This window comes from Colobus angolensis, unplaced genomic scaffold, assembly GCF_000951035.1.
Source record: "Colobus angolensis palliatus isolate OR3802 unplaced genomic scaffold, Cang.pa_1.0 Scaffold251, whole genome shotgun sequence".
In the NCBI taxonomy this organism is placed as follows: Eukaryota; Metazoa; Chordata; class Mammalia; order Primates; family Cercopithecidae; genus Colobus; species Colobus angolensis.
The window spans coordinates 1,283,443-1,301,480 of record NW_012115722.1 but is presented as its reverse complement, the minus strand read 5'-3'; the positions used below and the strand labels follow the sequence as shown (position 1 = coordinate 1,301,480).

Below are 18,038 nucleotides of genomic sequence, written 5' to 3'. Positions count from 1 at the left end.
TTTACACCTGTAATCTAGCACTTTGGGAGGCCACGGCAGGAGGATCACTTGAGTCCGGGAGTTTGAGACCAGCCTGGGCAACATAGCAAGACTCCATCTCTAAAAAAAGTTTTTAAATTAGCCATGTGTGGTGGTGTGTGCCTGTAATTTCAGCTGCCCAGGAGGCTGAGACAGGAAGATCCCTTGAGCCCAAGATGTTGAGGGTGCAGTGAGCCATGATCATACCACTGCACTCCAGCCTGGGTGACCCACCAAGACTCTGTCTCTTAAAAAAAAAAAAAAAATACATACATATATATATATATTTATTTATTAAGATATAAGAATAATATCTCAAAATTTAAATTTGCCATAACACTTATTGTAATGAGTCAATTTTGTACAATGTTTTGTAATGTCATAATAATGAAAGGAAGAAATTGTTTTTAAAATGTTATAAAGTCAATGCTAATTTAACTCTAAGTGCTTATAATCCTTCAGGTAATTTCCCCATGATAAGTGATGATTTGGTCAATTCTTATCACCTGCTGCTGTGTGCTTTGGACTTAGTTTATGGAAATGCATTTCAGTGTTCTAATCGTAAAGAACTTGTGAACCCTAATTTTAAAGGTAGGTTTGTAAATCAAAGATTTCTGGACCATCTGCATTTCTGTGTTATGTTTACCCTTGGAGTTGTACAGGTTTCCTGTCATCAGTATTTTGAAAAGCTCCTGTCATTGCAGTTATCCACGGTACTTATAACTAAGAGTCAAGCTTCCTGTAAAAATATTTTTGGAAAAACTTTTGCAGATACCACGAAGTTTAAAGTCTTAAATGACAACTTTAGAAATTTCTGAAATATATACTCAACAAGGAGAAGGCATTTAGAAACTCAGAGTTGCAAAGATGACATTAAAGCCGATAGTGTTTTTCTACATTGGCAAACTTTGTGCCTCACACATCGTAGGAGATCAAAAAGAATTTGCTGAAAGAATCTTATTTCAAATTTTGGTACGGAAGAATAGTTATGGTTCTAAAATAAATAAAATGAACTTTCATCTTTTAAACTAACATATATGGAAATGATGATTTTGGCATTGCATTTAATAGAACTTAGGTATATAATTTCTATGAATGATAAGTAGTTAGCCCAAATTATGATTTTCAAAGCAAATATTAAAAAGTGTGTATAGAGTTAAAATAAATATTGCTGCTGCTATTGGAGTAATATTGTAATAGGATTCTGGGTGATTCTCAGTTTTGAGGTGATTTCAGTTAAAATTTCAGCTTGTCTATCAAGGTAGATTTTTAAAATTAGTGGAGTTAGTTACTTCAGTTGCTTCTGGTATGGTAAATTTAATGTTCCTCATATTCTTTTCTGTTCTTTCTTGCATTTCTGTCCTAATTCCCTTTTATATTCCCTTTCACTTTTACCTTTTTGAGACAGGGTCTCACTCTGTCACCCAGGATGGGGTGCAGTGGTGCAATCAAAATTCACTGCAGCCTCAACCTCCTGGGCTCAGATGATCCTCTCATCTCAGCCTCCCAGGTGGCTGGGACTACAGACATACACCACCACACCCAGCTAATTTTTTGTATTTTTTTTAGTAGAGATGGGGTTTCGCCATGTTTCCTGGGCTAGTCTCAAACTCCTGGACTCAAGTAATGCATCCACCTTGGCCTCCCAAAGTGGATTATAGGAATGCCCGACCTTTACCTCTTTTATTTTGATTTTTTTTTCTTTTGTGCTGAGTCTAGGGCAAGAATAAACTGTAAATTAGTGTGAAATACATCTAATACATTCAAATTAAAGTATATAATCTCTTAACAGTGTAATTTTTTTTAAAGTGGTGTTTTTTGTTTAAAAGTAGACTTACTTGCAAAGTTATATTTTATTTTTGTGGTTTTTAAATCTTAGTATCCTAAAATTTAATATCCTAAAATTTAAGTTTTAGGTTTCCCTTAACCGTCTCTATGTAGATAATTGAATAACTGAAATCTTTAGAGTAATGATACACTTTACTTCTATTTGCCATTTTTTGACAAATTCTCAGGGTTAAAATAGACGCATATATACTGTTTCCTATACATTCATATGCTAAGTGGTATACTGATTATAAATAAAATGTTAAGTTTATTACACATTGGCTTATTGTATGCTGATATCTCTGTTTTTTGATTCTGTACACCATAGGCCTGTCTGAAGATTTTCATGCTAAGGATTCTAAACCTTCCTCTGACCCCCCTTGTATCATTGAGAAACTGTGTTCCTTACATGATGGCCTAGTTTTGGAAGCAAAGGGGATAAAGGAACATTTCTGGAAACCCTATATTAGGAAACTTTATGAAAAAAAGGTTTGTTAAGTAGCAAAGAAATAACGTGAAAATGTTTTCTGGAGAAAAACTTGATTTAACATGACGACTTAAGGATCTCTTCTTTTATCATAGCTCCTTAAGGGAAAAGAAGAAAATCTCACTGGGTTTCTAGAACCTGGAAACTTTGGAGAGAGTTTGTGAGTACTTCTGTATAAAATGTTTTAATATTTTAAATTGTATACTTAGGAAACTTCAGAGGTTAGTGTTTTTATTGTTTGTACTCTGGAAACTGAGAATATGTTTTGTGAGAGAATACGGGGAAGCAAAAATTCTGTCACCTAATATAAGCACACTTTTTAAATGTGTTCAAAATTGTGTGGCTGTTCTTTGAAGTTTCATTAAGCTTCTGGGTTATAAATTTTGAAATAAATTCTTTTGGAACTATATGGGTGAAAATTGATGATGTGTAAGTGTGGAAGTCTCCAGGGGTGGCTAGAGCAGCTAGACAGATAGTTAAGCTTCTCACCAGAAGCTGCACCTACCAGCAGCTGAAACACTGTCAGCAAAATACTTGTACTGTGAGATGGATGAGCACGGAGATAGCAAGATTACATGTGATACTATCCAGTTTTTGTTTTGTTTTTTAAGATGGAGTCTCACTGTGTCGCCCAGGCTAGAATGCAGTGGTACGATCTCGGCTCACTGCAACCTCCACCTCCTGGGTTCAAGCAATTCTTCTGCCTCAGCCTCATGAGTAGCTGTGAATACAGGCGTGTGCCACCATGCCCAGCTAATTTTTATATTTTTAGTAGATACAGGGTCTCACCATACTGGCCAGGCTGGATTCGAACTCCTGACCTCGTGATCCACTTGTCTCGGCCTCCAAAAATGCTGGGATTACAGGTGTGAGCTACTGCGCCCAGCTATACTATCCAGTTTTTATAACTACAAGTTACCCTACCAAAGTTTAACTTTCAAAAAATTATTAGAACTTTTAGTAAATAAAAAAAGAAATAATTAATTGAAATGGCAGTTCTGTGAGAGAGTACATTTTGTCTGTATTTGTTTTTCCTATAGTAAAGCCATCAATAAGGCCTATGAGGAGTATGTTTTATCTGTTGGGAATTTAGATGAGCGGATATTTCTTGGAGAGGATGCTGAAGAGGAAATTGGGACTCTCTCAAGGTGTCTGAACACTGGTTCAGGAACAGAGACTGCTGAAAGGGTGCAGATGAAAAACATCTTACAGCAGCATTTTGACAAGGTGAGTTTAGCCACGCCAGAAGAGTAGAAATACAGGAGGAGTTAAGCCAGGGGTTCTTTTTTATTTTGGTAATTTCATGTTTGTGTTTTACTTGCCTACAGTATGAAGGAGAAAATTCTCATCATACTTCTCTTAATTGAAAAAGGTATCTCTATGATATTTGATTTGTTAATATCAACTTTCATTCATTTCACTGAGGTCTGAGAAAAAGAGAAATTAATATACATTTAAACAAATGTGTCATGCTGATAATTGTTGGTTTTAAAAAGATGGGCCAGTAATATATAGTCTTATATGTAGTGAACACAGTAATATATAGTCTTATATGTACTACTTTTAGGCATTTAGAAAGTGATAATTGACCTGCTTGGGGCCTTCATTTAAGAGACTGGAGAAACTGAGGATCTACAGTCTTTAAGGAAATTATTTTAAACTGAATTTCAGGACCACGTGGTATTTTTTCAAACAGACACTTAGGGTGATGCAGGCCATGAGTTTCCCTTCTGCTATGTGGTGGTAACAGAAAACACTAAACTTCTGGCAAGTGCCCCCAGAGACACTGGATAATCCAAGAGCCAATTCACCTGGAAGTGAGCTGCTTCAGACTTGAGACTGGTCTGCTTATTCATTCAACAAATATTCCTAAAGCATTTTATATGTCAGGTTGTGTCCTGGACACTGGAGATACAGCAGTGAACAAAATAGCCACGAGAACCCTGTTCTAAAGAAGCTTATATTCCAGTGTGGGGAGATGGACAGGAGATAAACAAGTAAATACATGGTATGTTGGGTGATGACAGATGAAGAAAATCAAATAGAGTAGTAATACAAAATATTGAGGGGAGGTGAGAATGGGATGGGTGGTCTGTTGTAGGTAAGGTGGTTGGTAAGGGTGTCACACACCAGAAGTAAGCAAGGAAACAAGCCATATGAATAGCTGGGGAAATGTGTTTGAAGCTGAGAGCATAACGAATGCAAAGCTGTGCGATTGGAACAGGAGTAGCTTTTTGGAGGAACAGTGAGAATGACAGTGTGGTAGGAATACAGTGAGGGGAAAAAGTGGTAAGAAGTGAGGGGAGGCCAGGTGTGGTGGCTCATGCTTGTAATCCTAGCACATTGGGAGACTGAGGCAGAGGACTGCTTGAGCCCAGGAGTTCAAGACAAGTCTGGGCGACAAAGCGAGACCCTGTCTCTACATAAAATATTAATACAAAAAATTAGCTGGCCATGGTTGTATCCACCTGTGGGCTCAGCTACTTGCGAGGCTGAGTCAGGAGGATCCCTTGAGCCCAGGAGTTGCAGGTTGCAGTAAGCTGTGATCGCATCACTGCACTCCAGCCTGGGTGACAGAGCAAGAGCCTGTCTTTCAAAAAAAAAGAAAAAACGAGAAGAAAAAGAAGTACAAGGAAGAGGGAAGAACAAGAGAGCCAGACAGACCATGTAAGCTTTGGAAGCCATCGTAGGAACTTTTGCTTCTGCTGTGATTGAGATGAAAGCCATTAAGAGGGTGTTATTAAGAAGAGTGACTGATACACATTTTTAAAGGTCTTGTGGGAAAGTGGGGTTCGAGACAAGGGTGGAAGTAGGGAGTTAAGCTATTGGAGTGATTCTGGCAATAGTTTATGGTGGCTTGCTTCAGAGAATGGTTTGTATCTGGGCCATATTTTGGAGATAGCACCCACAGGATTTACTGATGATTTGGATCTAGGGTTTGAGAAAAAGAGAACAGTGATGTCTCCAGTTGGGTGAATGGTATAAAAGCTAAAATCCTGACAGGTGCCTGTGAGGTCGTAAGTTATCTGGCCCTGGCTCTCTCTGAATTCATCTACTACTATCCTCCCTCCTCACCCACTAATGCCACATTAACCTCCTTTTTTGTTCTTCAGATATGCCAAGCATGCCTGCAACACAAAGCCTTTGCCTTTGCAGTTCCCTCTGCCTAAAACGTATTACTTCAAGATATTCATGTGGCTTCCTTCTCACTTCATTCTGGTTTCTGATAACCTGACTGCTATGTCAATAATAACCACAACATCCTCCCCAACTTCCTTTCCCCCTGACTCTGCTTGTTAGTGTTTCTCTTCGTATTTATCACTGTCTGACAGTAAGTAGGGAGGTAGGTAGAGAATTATTTATTGCCTGTCTCCTTGCATTAGAATATAAGCTTCACGAAGGCTGTGACCAATGTTGTATGCAGCGCTTGGCACATAGTAGACATTCCGGGAACAATTACTACTGAAATTTATTAAGAGGGAAGAGCAAGTCTGGGGGAAGGCGAGTTAAGGGTTAGGGTTATTAGCATGTTAAATTTGAGGTGTCTTTTAAGCATCCTAGTAGAGAAGTTGAATAGACAGTTGTGGAATAGAAGACCGGAGTTCACAGTTCACAGTAGAGGTTAGGGGTTGTGTATAGTGTATATATGTCCTAGGGTCATCAGGATACAGATGGCTTTTTTTTTTTTTTTTTTTTTGAGACAGAGTCTCACTGTGTCACCCAGGCTGGAGTGCAATGGTGCAATCTCAGCTCACTGTGACCTCTGCCACCAGGTTCAAACGATTCTCCTGCCCCAGCCTCCTGGGTAGCTGGGATTACAGGTGCCTGCCACCACGCCTGGCTAATTTTTTGTATTTTTAGTAGAAACGGCATTTCACCATGTTGGTCAGGCTGGTCTTGATCTCCTGACCTCATGATTTGCCTGCCTCAGCCTCCCAAAGTGCTGGGATTACAGGCATGAGCCACCGCGCCCAACTGTAGATGGCTTTTAAAGCTCTAAAATGAGGAGAGATTACTTAGAGGTATGAAATAAGAGAGAATAAAAGAGGACTAAGGGCAGAGCTCAGAGTCACTCCAAATTTTGTAAGTCTTTATTTGGAGAAGGAACATCCAAATATTTTTAAGATACCGACTTAATATTTGCACCCAAGTTAAAGAAAGATTCCTCTTGATCAGAATGAACAGGAAGCTCTAAGCTAAGCACAGTGCTACCAAGAAACACCATTGTTGACCTTAAGGACTCTGGCAGGAAGCTGTTTGTGGTTGTCACACCTAGTTTCCTCTGTGAAACTATTGCTGCCTGTGGGTGATGTGGTTATATGCTGCTGGCTGCTGTTGATTCTCCTGTTCATGTGCAAGGTGTTTTTCCCTCCCATGCCTCCCAGTGTAGGCTTTGGTTCATGCACAGTGAAGTAGGTGGCTGCAAGAAACCTTGTAAGGCAGGGAGCAGCCTTTTGAATGCAATTGATCTACCCAGATCATTTTATTGATTTAATTATAGAATGAATTTCTTTGAAACAAAGTGGAAGTCTTAGTTGTATTGCACTTTAAGACAGAGAAAACATGTAGGTTTGTTTCTATATATAGTAAATTTCTGTGCTTTTCTGTATCTTAGGAAACTTGAATAGTTGGCTCTGTTGCCAAGTGAAAATTTTACTAGGTTTTTTAAAAAATTAGAATAAGTACATTTAATACACAGGGAAATTTGGTTTATCTTGAATATTAAAAGACACTGTTAAGTTATCTTAACCTTTCAGAGTTTATTTGAAAAATCAGAAAGATGTTTTACTAGCTCCTTTGACACCAAGTCACGTCTTTTCCATATTTATTGTCAAGAATGTTGACTTTAACTTGTTTCTCTGAAGACCTGTCTACTTTAATGGGAAAAACTGTGATAGATTCTGGTAACCAAAGGTAGAGGAGGGCTAGGAAGACCAATGAAGGCTGTTCTGCATCAAGTTGCCTTTTTAGGGAATGTTCATTTTATTCTCTCTCTCTGAAGCAAATCTGAATATTTGGATAGTGGGTGTATTAGTTCATTTTAACGCTGCTGATAAAAACATACCTGAAACTGGGAACAAAAAGAGGTTTAATTGGACTTACAGTTCCACGTGGCTGGGGAGTCCTCAGAATCATGGTGCGAGGCGAGAGGCACTTCTTAACGTGGCGGTGGCAAGAGAAAAATGAGGAAGAAGCAAAAGCGGAAACCCCTCATAAGCCCATCAGATCTCGTGAGATGTATTCACTATCACAAGAATAGAAGGGGAAAGACTGGCCTCCATGATTCATTTACCTCCCACTGGGTGCCTCACACAACATGTGGGAATTCTGGGAAATACAATTCAAGTTGAGGTTTTGATGCAGACATAGCCAAACCATATCAGTAGGCTTTTCTTAAATGGATTTTTTTCAACCAAATTTAATTCACAATTTTCTTTTATTTTTGAGTGTGTGCAAAAATAGCAGTAGATGGGAATTGTGAAATTCTGTTTCTCAGAGCTGAGAATAATCTTAGTTTTTTCAGGTGAGCAGAATGCTTATCTTTGCCTCTGAGCATAAATTTTACAAGAGGGAATGTAGGGAGCTATACCTTATTTTAGAGTTTTAACTTTTTTGAGATGGAGTTTTGCTCTGTCGCCCAGGCTGGAATGCAGTGGCGCGATCTCAGCTCACTGCAAGCTCCACCTCCCTGGGTTCACACCATTCTCCTGCCTCAGCCTCCCGAGTAGCTGGGACTACAGGCGCCCGCCACCTTGCCCGGCTAGTTTTTTGTATTTTTTTAGTAGAGACGGGGTTTCACCGGGTTAGCCAGGATGGTCTGCATCTCCTGACCTTGTGATCCGCCCGTCTTGGCCTCCCAAAGTGCTGGGATTACAGGCTTGAGCCACCACGCCCGGCCTAGAGTTTTAACTTTTAAGAGACAAACTTTTAGTTAGCTAAAATACAAATTATTCTTTCACGCCTTCATCTTCACATGGATATTGGCAGCTCTTAATGCTGTTACGTTTAAATTCCAAGAATGGTGACATTTGAGTCAGTCAAATGTATTGATATTGTAAAGATAAAGTTTTACTCTCTTGAAGTCCCATTTGTGAAGTGAATTAAAGTCTTTCTGGCCTAAAATAATGTTCTTTTAAAATTTTTTATTCTGTGTAACTGTTTTTTTCTTTAGTCCAAAGCACTTAGAATCTCCACACCGCTAACTGGTGTTAGGTACATTAAGGAGAACAGCCCTTGTGTGACCCCAGTTTCTACAGCTACGCATAGCTTGAGTCGTCTTCACACCATGCTGACAGGCCTCAGGAATGCACCAAGTGAGAAATTGGAACAGATTCTCAGGTTAGTTTGAGCCCTGTCTGCTTTCTAAGATTTGGTTATTGACCATTTTCCAGTTTCCTATTTTTTCATTATTAATGCCTTAATTCACCCATGAATAATTTTGTATCAATTGTATACTGAGTCCTGTTGTGAGTCTGTAGAGGACCTAGCAATAAGATGTATAAGTGGAAGATCTTCTTTCCTCAGATTTTTTTTTAATATAATACAAGACACAGTAACTGATAACACCAGACACTGTAGAATAAAGCACAGAACTGTCTTCACCAACTGTTCTTTCAAGATTTCAGGGAGTGGTGGGTGGGGGCAGAGGGAAGCTCAGTGAAGATGGGAATTGTCAAAGGCCTTTGTGAAGAGGATTGAACCTGAGTTAAGTTCTGAAGGGTGACTCAGATTGAAAAGATTAATGGAGTTCCACATGTTCATAAAGCAGGACAAAAACCACTGTAACTTTTGTAAACTCTATAAAACATCCTTATCCTGGAAAGGAAGTTCACTGCATTTAGTTTCTTTGCTCTCCCTGAGACTGGTAGGAATATCACTGAGTTTTAGTTAAAAGCCCAGTAGGCTGAATCTCATCCTCTTACGCATAACCTTTGGCAAGCTGATTTGAAAAGTTACCTCCAAGGTCTCTCTCAGTCCTAAAACCTTATGACATGATGACGTAGACCCAAAAGGACCCCATTTTATATCTGATGGTGGTATATCAAGAAGACTCTATATGTACACATAAGTAATTTCCCACTCATAGCCAGGCTTCTTAAATGCCAACTACTTTTCCTTTACATTTTCGTGAAGTCTACTTTATTCATAAACTTGATTGTGATTTATACTTAACAAGTTATATCTCTGTGGCCTCTTCCTGAGTCATGTTTTTCAGATGCACCTTGTTTGCCTTGAATTTAGAAGCATTTTGTAAATACATTTCAGAAGCCATCTTAATCTCTGTATCTTCCAGATCTCTTTACAGTTTCTAACTAGGCATAACAGCATTTTAAATCTTAGGTACCATTAGTGGGGTTAAATATTACCAGTAAATACTAGGTAAAATAAAGGGTCCTGTTTTTGTAGAAAGGTATGTGTGTGTGTGTTCCCAGAAAACTTCTGCTTATATATGTATTCAATAGTTGTCTCTAGCAGGACTATAATTGATTTTATTCTCTTTATAATTTTTTAAACTTCATTTTCACAAAGAATGTGTATATAATTATATATCTATATGTGATCAAGATAAAAACAGTTGTTACAAAAAGCTTACATGGTGATAATTTGTATAATGCTTCTGCATTGAACATATATTCCTTTCTAATAATAAAAAGACTGAAATAAACCTCATTTGTGGGAAAAAATGTAGAATGCCAGGAACAGTTTATATGAGTCTATAGTATGGGTTTTACACCCCTTCATTCTATTTTCTTCCAGGTGTTCTTAATGGGAGTTGTACTGCCCTCTACGGAAGTAGTTAAGGGCAATTTTGGATCATCAGTGACTGGGGGATGTGAAGGACAGGTGGGGGACAGTCATAGACATCGAATGGGCCCAGGCCAAGGTTGCTAAACTTCCTGCAGTGAAAGGTGTAGCCCCGGCCGGGCGAGGTGGCTCATTCTTGTAATCCTAACACTTTGGGAGTCTGAGGTGGGTGGATCCCTTGAGGCCAGGAGTTCGAGACCAGCCTGGCCAACATGGCCATCTCTACTAAAAATACAAAAATTAGCTGGGCGTGGTGGCAGGTGCCTGCAGTCCGAGCTACTTGGAGGCTGAGGCAGGAGAATCACTTGAACCTGGGAGCTGGAGGTTGCAGTGAGCCAAGATTGCACCACTGCATTCCATCCTGGATGACAGAGCGCGCTGTCTCAAAAAATAAATAAATATATAAAATAAAAGGTGTAGCCCCACACAAGAAAAGTTTTTTTTTTTTTTTTCATTCCAACTGGTAATACCACCACCTTTGAAAAGGAAGTATAGGATCTCTTGGATTAATTTGGGAAGTGTATAGTTTCTGTTCAGAGTGTTTTATATTTACATGTTAGTGAAATTATAGAAACATTTTATCCCCTTGTGACTTGCCAGGACCTTTAAATTATGTTATTTCTCATTACCTTTTTAGGACATGTTCCAGAGATCCAACCCAGGCTATTGCTAACAGACTGAAAGAAATGTTTGAAATATATTCTCAGCATTTCCAGCCAGATGAGGATTTCAGTAATTGTGCTAAAGGTAAGGTTTAATATGGTTATTCTGCTCTTATGTTTGAAGTTTAACTAAATGGAGTCATTTCTTACTAAGAAAGATGAGGAAAAGATTTATGACTTTAGACTGAGGGCTAGGATATGGCTGTCCAATTTTTCTGGTCAACCAAGTGATTTCTGAGCCCTTCTCAGTAACATAGAAATTTTAGAGTGGTATTTTTATTTTAATGGACTTCTGATGCTTTTTTATCTGCAAATCTTTAGTTTTTTTTTTTTTGTAAACTGGAAATTAAATAGAAGCATAGTGATTCTTCAACATATTGAGAATAAGGACAGAAGATATCACTGTTATGGGCCCTGGCCTAGGAATTGTTTGATGTCAGGAATTGGAACTAAGTAGGTGTAGAATAGTAAGCCAGTTACATACCTCTTAGCGTGGGTTTATTTTGTTCAACCATAGAGGGGAAAAAAGGGTGTAAGTCTTAAATGATATTATAGTTCTTTATGTGCAAATTCATTTAATAATTTTAGAAAAATGTGACTGTTACCATGAAGAAAATTAAGGTATCTTAGGGATAATTAAAACACCAGTCATAAGAAGTTTGTGTATCTAAAGTATTGGGTTGGTTTTTAAATTTTATTTTGTGAGTAAAGAAGGAGGAATGGGCCTTTATTTTCTTTGTGTGCCATTTTTGTGGATTTTTTTTTATTATTTCTACAGAAATTGCCAGCAAACATTTTCGTTTTGCGGAGATGCTTTACTATAAAGTATTAGAATCTGTTATTGAGCAGGAACAAAAAAGACTAGGAGACATGGATTTATCTGTGAGTAAAATAACCAATGTATTGATCAGCGCAATAAAACATAATTTCCTTCCTGCCCCATTCTGTAGGCTTTTTTTTTACTTTATTTATAGTCTCCTTCATGCACAAAAGTTTTTAATTTTGATGAAATCCAATTTATTTTTTCACTAGTTGCCTGTGCTTTTTTTTAAATATATGTATGTATGTCTTGCACTGTTGCCCAGGCTTGAGTATAGTGGCACGATTTCGGCTCAATGCAACCTCCGCCTCCTGGGTTCAAGGATTTCTCCTGCCTCAGTCTCCCAAGTAGCTGGGATTATAGGCGTGCGCCACCATGCCCAGCTAATTTTTGTATTTTCAGTAGAGACGGGGTTTTGCCATGTTTGGCCAGGCAGGTCTGGAACCCCGGACGTCAGGTGGTCTGTGCGCCTTGGCCTCCCAAAGTGCTAGGATTACAGGCGTGAGCCACTGCGCCTGGCCTGTTGCCTGTGCTTTTGGTTCCTCAGTAGCTTTTAGTTAAAAAATAATAATTGTTTACAATGTTGAAAAATTATAAGCAAAAAGAAGAAAATAAAAATCACCTATGATTAATGTCATCCTGTGATAAACATACTGACTTTTGGTACATGGTCATCTAGCCAGTCACCTGCCTGCTTGCCTTTCTGTTTTTTTGGGTTTGTTGTTGAGACAGAGTCTCACTCTGTTGCCCAGGCTAGAGTATAGTGGTACAATCTTGGCTCACCACAACCTCTGCCTCCCAGATTCAAGTGATTCTTGAACAGTATTTCCCAGGCTGGTCTCAAACTCTGGACCTCAGGTGATCTGCCCGCCTCGGCCTCCCAAAGTGCTGGGATTATAGGTATGAGCCACCCACCTGGCCCCTTTCAATTTTTTTTTTTTTTTTTAGCCAGAGTTTCGTTCTTGTTGCCCAGGCTGGAGTGCAGTGGCGCAATGTCGGCTCACTGCAGCCTCTACATCCTGGGTTCAAGTGCTTCTCCTGCCTCAGCCTCTTGAGTAGCTGGGACTACAGGTGGGTGCCACCACACCTGGCTAATTTTCTATTTTTAGTAGAGATGGGGTTTCACCATGTTGGCCAGGCTGGTCTCAAACTCCTGACCTCAGGTGATCTGCCCACCTTGGCCTCCCAAAGTACTGGCATTACAGGCATGTGCCACCGCGCCCGGCCCCCCTTTCAGTTTTTTATAGCACTGACTGTAAATACTGTTTTGAAACATCTTTCCCTGTCATTGTTCTTCTAAGCATCAGGGTGTGTGTGTATTTTGGTTAGAGATGTAATCTCTTTTAAGATATAATAGGTAAGGTTTTAAAAGTCTCATACATTCCTTTAATGTATTTCCTCCACTAAAAAATGGGCTTTATTTATATAATTAAGAAAGGTTTTGTAAGAAAATAAGCACACACTTTGCACTTAGTCAGAAAATGAGACTTTCTTTGGTATTTTCACTTAAAATTCACTGGGTATGAAATGACTTTTTAGACTAAGTAAATGTTTCTGAATGCTAATAACTTTATTTTATAGGGTATTCTAGAACAAGATGCCTTCCACAGATCTCTGTTGGCCTGCTGCCTTGAGGTCGTCACTTTTTCTTACAAGCCTCCTGGGAATTTTCCATTTATTACTGAAATATTTGAAGTGCCTCTTTATCATTTTTATAAGGTATTTTTAAAAATATGATACTAATGTGGATATTGTAAATGAGACCAACTTCCTGTTGTTAGTCATTTAGTTCAAGTTAACATCTAAGTATATTTATTCTGTTTTTAATTACATAATTAATCACTATTTGTGGAGTAGAAAAGAAATAGAATCTTAAGACCTATGTAAATCTTTTAATATTGTATGAAAGATCCATTTTGGGTAAAAGCTTTGATTCCTTTCTTTATGTAATAACAGTTTTTAGAATACTGTGATTTTTATGAGATGAGAAGGCTTAAAAAAAGTAGCACACATGTCACTAGCTAATCTTGTATAGCAGCCTTTTTTTATTTTATGAAAATTAAATACCACTGAAAATGTCAGAAAAAAATAAAAGTTCTCTTTCATGTGTTACAGAGAGGCATAGAGTTAAAGCATTGATTTGGTAGCTATTTCTTGATACTGAGTTAGCATATGAGTTTATCTTAACTCTCATAAGATAGTCAAAACTAACTTTTATAGTGGCATAGATTAAATGTTTAGAGATTTTTATATGAAATTTTAAGAGTAATGTTTTTCAACCTCAATATACATGTATTTTCATTAAAAACTTGAAATACATCACAATGTAAACCATTTTATGTAATTCACATGGTTTGAACTATAATTATTTACAAAGACAGTAAAAGGACAACCAGCTGTTTCAAAATAATATTTCAGCTTGTAATTTTTGACTAATTTCTTGTCTAAATATTTTAAAATATTTAATAATTATTATTCAGTGAACCAGGACATTTTTTATTTCAGGTGATAGAAGTATTCATTAGAGCAGAAGATGGCCTTTGTAGAGAGGTGGTAAAACACCTTAATCAGATTGAAGAACAGATCTTAGATCATTTGGCATGGAAACCAGAGTCTCCACTCTGGGAAAAAATTAGAGACAATGAAAACAGAGTTCCTACATGTGAAGAGGTTTGTGAAAATAACATCTTTTTATGAGAAAAATACATCAATATCTAATCTATTAATAATCCTTTTGGGGATGGGAGGGTGGCAGTTGGGTTTAATATGTTATAATTAATTACACCTTGTTATGAGAAAAACTTGGGACTGTAACGTCGTCCCTCTCTACCCGCAAATTGGGAAGGTGCCAAGAGACAAAGAATGACTCAGACAAGTCCAGCTTGGCAAGTAGATATGTTTATTAAGATCTAGATATGTAGGGGCTGGGCGCAGTGGCTCATGCCTGTAATCCCAGCACTGTGGGAGGCCGAGACCGGTGGATCACCTGAGGTTGGGAGTTTGAGACCAGCCTAACCAACATGGGAAAACCCCGTCTCTATAAAAATACAAAAAATTAACCAGGCGTGGTGATGCATGCCTGTAATCCCAGCTACTTGGGAGGGTGAGGCGGAAGAATTGCTTGAACCCGGGAGGTGGAGGTTGCGGTGAGCCGAGATTGTGCCATTGCACTTCAGTCTGGGCAACAAAAGCGAGACTCCGTCTCAAAAAAAAAAAAAGACTTACATATGGAGGAGGCAGAGGTTGTGGGGAAAAATAAAAGACTTATATACAGGGTACTGCTAGGTAGCAGCAGGACAGCTCTAGAGAGCCTCACCACCTCCCATCGCTAAGCTGCTAATTTTCTGGCTCTTTGCCTACTATGTGTGTGCACGATGGGACTGTTTTCCTTGGTAGTTTCTCAGATCCTTTCTGGGATGTTTGGGTTATCAGGGACACCTGCTCCTTGGCTGTGGGCACCATGGCCTTGGCTCACTACCCAGCCTTCAGGGTTTAGGCAGCAGACATACACCCTTAAGTAAGGTAAGTGACCTGTCATACTTCACCCCATGTCAAAGAGGAAACAAGTCAGATAATTTGTAGTTGTCCTAAGATTTTGGTGACAGAGTAAAAATTCAGTGTTCTTTCTTGATTTCCTTATCAAGTTTCTCTCCCATAGAGCAGTGGTCCAACCTTTTTGGCACCAAGGACCAATTTCATGGAAGACAATTTTTCCATGGACAGGGTTGGGGGTGGGGGAGATTTTGGGATGATTCAAGTGCCTTACATTTATTTCACACTTTATTTCTATTATTATTACGTGGTAATATATAATGAAATAATTACATAATTCACCAAAATGTACAGTCAGTGGGAGCCCTGAGCTTGTCTTCCTGCAACTAGATGGTCCCATCTGGACGTGGTGGGAGACAATGACAGATCAACAGGCATTAGATTCTCATAAGGAGCATGCAAACTAGATCCCTTACGTGTGCAGTTCACAATAGGGTTCACACTCCTATGAGAATCTAATGCCACCACTAATCTGACAGGAGGCCAGCACAGGTAGCAATGTGAGTGATGGGGAGCAGCTGTAAATACAGATGAAGCTTTGCTCGCTTGCTCACTTGCCTGCTGCTCACCTCCTGCTATGTTGCCCGGTTGCTAACAGGGTCCATGGCCCAGGGGTTGGGGACCCCTGCTTTAGAGTGGTTGATATTCAAACTCTCCAAACCAGTAATGAAGTTTGACTCATATTTAGTATCCAATTACAAGGTTTTGCATTTTTTTGACTGCCAAAAGTTTTTTTTTTAACTTTATTATGAAAATGGGAAAGACAGCTGATTTTATTTAGATGGAATAATTGTTAAGAGACTTTTTCTGCCTTAGATTACTATTGGATTTCTAATTAAAGTGCTGTTTTGGATCCTGGCATTCTGTGTAACCAATTCTTCACAGGTCATGCCACCTCAGAACCTGGAAAGGGCAGATGAAATTTGCATTGCGGGCTCCCCTTTGACTCCCAGAAGGGTGACTGAAGTTCGTGCTGATACTGGAGGTCTTGGAAGGAGTAAGTTTAAAATACTAGGGGAATATTTTGGGGCTTACTATCTGGAAATTTAAATTTTATTTAACCCTATAAGTGAAGTTAATAGGGTATATATTAGAAGAAAATATTCCATGCATTTTTGTGCCACATGAATCACTTAAAAGAAGGGCCTTTGAAGACTATTTAAGAACACAGGAAAATGCATGATGTAACAGGTATCTTTTAAAAAGGATAGACAATAGACTGCTATGTTTATTTAATTTTTTTTTTTTTTTTTTTGAGACAGAGTCTTGCTCTGTCGCTCAAGCTAGAGTGCAGTGGCCCAATCTCGGCTCACTGCAACCTCTGCCTGCTGGGTTCAAGCAATTCTCATGTCTCAGCCTTAAATTTTTTTTATTTTTGTAGAGAGGTTTTGCCATATTGGCCAGGCTGGCCTTGAACTCCTGACTTGAAGCAATCTGCCTGCCTCGGCCTCCCAAAGTGCTAGAATTACAGGCATGAGGCACCGCACCTGGCCGATTGCTATATATTTAATATGATCCCTATTTTTAAAGTGTATGTTTATTTATGAGCATACAAAATGGTGGAAATTGAAAAACCAAACTGTTAAGATCATTGTTGGGTGACAGAATTCCTGGTGATTTCTGTACAATTTTTAAGGCAAATACGTATTACTTTTAAAATCAGGAGAAATAGAAAAGCCTTCTTAAAGATAGAGCTGCATGATCCAGTTAGGTATAGACAAAGCAGTGCGTTAAGACAACTGAGTATGTTCTACTGTGTTGAGCTGTGCTACCCTAGTTAATGACATTAGTGCTGGCCCAAGAAATACAGAAAAGGGCAGTTTTGCTATCCATCTGGTTTATATTTTTTAGGCAGCTGCTTAGAAGATCTGCAAGGTGAAAGGTTTTAGTTTACATATGTGAGATAGAACTGCTTTTTAAAGAGCAATTCAGTAAATCCAGAGAGTTCTAAATCCTTGGATCCAATTCAAAGAATATCCTTATTTCTAGATCACTTTTATAATGTAATTGGTAAGAACTGGCTACAGAAGAAATACCAGTTTTAAAGTCAGGAATCACTCTAGGCTGGGCATGGTGGCTCATGCCTGTAACCCCTGCACTGTGGGAGACCTAGTTGGGAGGATCGCTTGAGCCCAGGAGTTCAAGACCACCCCGGGCAACATAGCAAGATGCCATCTCTACCTCCCAAAAAAAACCAAACAAAAATCACTCTAGGTCAGTGTATACTTAATAGACATGGATGATCCTTATGAAAAGTCCTCATTTTTGAAAGATCTGACAGTTGGTCTTTCTTATTCTATTTTTGTAGAATTTTCCCTTCCCTAATCTACAGATTAGGAAGACTTGACTTTAAACTTCATTTTCTTTGTACTTATCACTTCTCAGTTTTCCTGAGATCTCTTGATATTTTATAAGAAAACATGATCATAATCTATTCTTTCTGATTCTGCAGCATTGTATCAAACACAAATCTAGTAAGTTTATTTACTTTTGTATCATCTGGAAATAAAAATGTTAAGCCACAGTTTGTTAGTATTTACTCCTATCAATACTTCTTACAAACTTCCTACATATATTTTAAAATTTAAAAACACACTGATGCACAGCTCTTAGAGGTGGACACAGAAGAAGGAAGAAATGCTTCTCAAAAATTCATACATTATTGTGAATACTTAAAAATAGACTAAGCCTTAATAGGTTGTTCAGATAATGAAGAAGTTTTACAAACAGTGGTGATTGTTGTGGCCACATTGTAAATGTAATCGATACCACTGAATCGTACACTTAATCATACCACTGAATCATACACTTAAAAATGGATGAAATGGTAAATTTTGTTATATAAATATATATTTATATATGTATT

At 38.4% G+C, this 18,038-nt stretch overlaps 1 protein-coding gene across 2 annotated transcripts in view; it reads left to right on the top strand.

Annotated features, from left to right (window-relative positions):
* The window catches only part of RBL2 (retinoblastoma-like 2), a 58,170-nt gene that overhangs the window by 16,892 nt on the left and 23,240 nt on the right, over positions 1-18,038 (top strand). For both annotated transcript variants that reach the window (XM_011946603.1, XM_011946602.1), the window contains exons 5-14: positions 481-609; positions 2,174-2,334; positions 2,428-2,492; positions 3,373-3,559; positions 8,505-8,671; positions 10,776-10,885; positions 11,579-11,682; positions 13,202-13,339; positions 14,126-14,290; positions 16,058-16,169. In XM_011946603.1, coding sequence (XP_011801993.1) covers positions 481-609; positions 2,174-2,334; positions 2,428-2,492; positions 3,373-3,559; positions 8,505-8,671; positions 10,776-10,885; positions 11,579-11,682; positions 13,202-13,339; positions 14,126-14,290; positions 16,058-16,169 — 1,338 coding nt within the window. The remainder of the gene's footprint in view (positions 1-480; positions 610-2,173; positions 2,335-2,427; positions 2,493-3,372; positions 3,560-8,504; positions 8,672-10,775; positions 10,886-11,578; positions 11,683-13,201; positions 13,340-14,125; positions 14,291-16,057; positions 16,170-18,038) is intronic.